The 3307-nt window shown below is 31.5% G+C and overlaps 1 protein-coding gene across 1 annotated transcript; it reads left to right on the top strand.

The window, feature by feature from the left end:
* The first annotated feature begins 1057 nt into the window (after positions 1-1057).
* On the top strand, positions 1058-1537 carry LOC104097168 (dof zinc finger protein DOF1.5-like). The gene has a single exon (XM_009603697.4). The coding sequence runs from the start codon at positions 1058-1060 to the stop codon at positions 1535-1537; it is 480 nt and encodes a 159-aa protein (XP_009601992.1).
* Positions 1538-3307: the final 1770 nt, after the last annotated feature.

Below are 3307 nucleotides of genomic sequence, written 5' to 3'. Positions count from 1 at the left end.
TGGTATCTAACATATTAATATACTTGAAAACCAATGATTTTACTTTTTCTTTTTTTCTGAGTCTAAAGGAAGATGTTTGTTATAAATGCTAAGTATCAGTAGCAGCGTTACAAACAGTGACTTTTTGGAGATATAGAGTTTCATAAAGTCATTGGCTAAAAATAACATAAAAAGCTTGGGGAATCTTAATAAAAATTGGCCTATAAATTTTTTCCATACTTTCCTTTTAATCAGTCTAATGGTGAATCTGTTTAAAAAACAAATTTAACATTTATCTTGAACATTACGTTTACATTTTTGTTATTAGTTCATTCCAATTTGTTTGGTATTTTTTATTTATTAGTCCGTTAAGAAAATATTTTTATAATTTAAAAATAATTAATTTTAAACTTTCTAGTGTGCCTTTAATGAAAAAGTTTATAGGGACTCAAATATAATAACATAATTCTTACAATAAATTTTAAAAGTTTTATGATTACAAAAGTGTTACTTAATACATATTTAAGACTACAATTTTTTTTATTTTAATCTTAAAGCTCATGCAGAGTCAAACTATATGAACCATTGGAACAGAGAAAATATATAAACTGTATACTAAATTTTCGTTGTAAATGTTGCTAACTCAGTAAATTTAGAAGAACCAGAGGAATAACACTTGAGTAATATATAAATTAGAGCATCCAAAAGTTCTTAAAAAGAAGTTGTGCTCATCACCCATGAACTTTTTCTTTCTTGACTTACCCTTTTTCTCTCTCTCATGCCCTTTTTATTCTATACTTTTATACTCTTCAATTAGATCTCTTTCTCCCCCATCATATCTATGAACTTTTTTCCTCCCCTATCTAACCCACCATCCAACCCCAACCTCTAAACCTCACTCTGCACTTTTTTGCCTTTTCCTTTTTAAGTGCATATATATATATATATATATATATATATATATATATATATATATACACACACACATCTCTAGCTATATATATCAACTCCTAATTAAGTTCCTCTACATCAAACATAGACATTCACTTGCCTCCCCACCCCCCAAAACCAAGAAAATATGGCTCAAGTTCAAGAAAGTCGCATCTCACAAGGCATCAAGTTGTTTGGTGCAACAATACAAGTTCAAGCAAAACAAGCTGCAAAAGGTGATGATCATGATACTGATGAAGATCAAGAAAAAAAGCCAGAAAAGATCATCCCTTGCCCTAGATGCAAAAGCATGGAAACCAAGTTTTGTTACTTCAACAACTACAATGTTAACCAGCCAAGACACTTTTGCAAAGGTTGTCAAAGGTACTGGACGGCCGGTGGGGCCCTACGGAACGTGCCCGTAGGAGCCGGCCGTCGCAAGGCCAAACCGCCTTGTGGCGGCAGCGACGGCGACATGGTGGCCGGATTATCAGATGGTTGCTTCTTTGATGTTACTAATCATGGGAATATTCACCAGCTTGACTTTGATGGAGTGGTGGCTGAGGAATGGCATCTTTTTCCGGCGGCCAAGAGGAGGAGGAGCACCTCCGGTAGCCAATCTTGTTGATTCTCTATTTGTCTTCTATGTGGAATTAGTAAATGAAAAAATATTGGAAAGAGAAAAAAATACAAAAAAATAAAACATTTGCAGGCCGACTTTGCTTCTTTGATTGTATATACAAGCTGTCTTTAATTAGTTATTAAACAAAGTAGTCTTAATTACTCTTAATTAATTAATAATTTTATTGCTGTTAGCATTGAAAGTACCACTGATTTATGTCCTATAATCAATCATGTTGATCACGAGTTGAGGGACAAGATAGCATGCCACAACCCATCATAGAGGCCTGTAGTCCGACACACTTGTTAGCATCGGCCCAATAATTGCATGTTCCTTAATTCTAACGTAGTACATAGGTAAAAATCTCTTCCTTAATCGAGGCAAATTTATTTGTAAGATGGAGAAAATATATTCCTTCAAAAGTTAATGTTAAAATAAAAATTTAATGAGTTTAGATTCTTAAATTAAATTTTAAGTATATAGTTCATAAAATAGAATGGTATCTCAAATAAAAATAGTATTATATAAATTGAGACAAAAAGAGTCTATATTTTTTATAAACATATATTAATGTGGGTGCACGTAGACATACCTAATGAAGATGAATTAGTTGTCGGATATAGAGGTTAGGGAGAATGGACTATGATCAAACCTAAATATTTAAATATAAATAAAATATTTAATAATATAAGCCCATTTTTCATACAACATTATTATTGCGTATACACTCATAGTATCTTAGTATGTATGTATGCAAAGATAATTAGTATGTTAACAATTTCATGTTAGATGAAAACGGGTTGTGAGCCCAAAAAAGACATGATTCTTTTACCATCCAAAATTAGCCAGTTAAGAGAGGTCTTATTTGTATATGTTTCTTCTAGAAAGTTGAGTACACATTATGTACAGATTTCGAAAGAAGTGCCGAAAGGTACGATTTACTCTACGGTGGAAATTTTCCATTTTTAAATAACAAACAATTGTTCCAAAAAATGTTGATTAAAAGTTTGATACACAATTGATTCTTAAAAAAGCTAAAAGGAGCAAAGAACTTTTTTTTTTTCCAATTCAGTATCCGTTATCCATTTTGGGGCCCGACTAATTTGGATTTGCATTTGAAAGTTCTATTTTGGAGATAATGACGAGTGCAAAACACACACTTAAATTGTGTTCGCTAGTTGAATATAGTATAATATAATATCGTATCCACATAGATTGAATTTAAACAATATTATCGTAGTTTGTAGCTAGATTGCTATCCAAGATGATCAACAATTTAAATTTATGTGGTTAATACTAAAATTAATTAAGAATCTAGAGCTAATTGACTAATAACAATCGAAGCAAGGACTAAGCAAAGGAAGATATCAATGGGAGAAAATGGGATTTTGATAGGATAGATGCAAGATAATTGTATGTGATTTAACTCTAGATAATTTACTTCTAATGTTCAAGTGAGTCTCTCGAATTCACTTAATTTTCAGTACAATTGTTTAGTGGGAACTTCTCTCTCGATTAAGTCTCAACCTCTCAATATGAACCAATTTAAGCTCTGTGAAGATATGCAAGAATGCGTAATGGATTAGTCTTTAGGAGAACCTCTCTCGATTATCCTCATGATTAGGTTTAATCAAGGATTCAACTAACCTCTTTCGATTACTTATAAGAATCTATGAACTCAACCAATAATATAATGCAAAGATATCACAAGTTATGACTCTTTCGTTTACAAGAACAAGTGAATATAGATTCAACAATTAAATCTTCCAAAAATAA

This window comes from Nicotiana tomentosiformis, chromosome 2 (genome assembly GCF_000390325.3).
Source record: "Nicotiana tomentosiformis chromosome 2, ASM39032v3, whole genome shotgun sequence".
NCBI lineage: Eukaryota > Viridiplantae > Streptophyta > Magnoliopsida > Solanales > Solanaceae > Nicotiana > Nicotiana tomentosiformis.
The sequence above is the reverse complement of the archived record's forward strand: the minus strand, read 5'-3'. Positions and strand labels throughout refer to the sequence as shown.

Coding starts and splice junctions, on each gene's coding strand:
- LOC104097168 (XM_009603697.4), top strand. CDS start 1,058: ATGGCTCAAGTTCAAGAAAGTCGCATCTCACAAGGCATCAAGTTGTTT.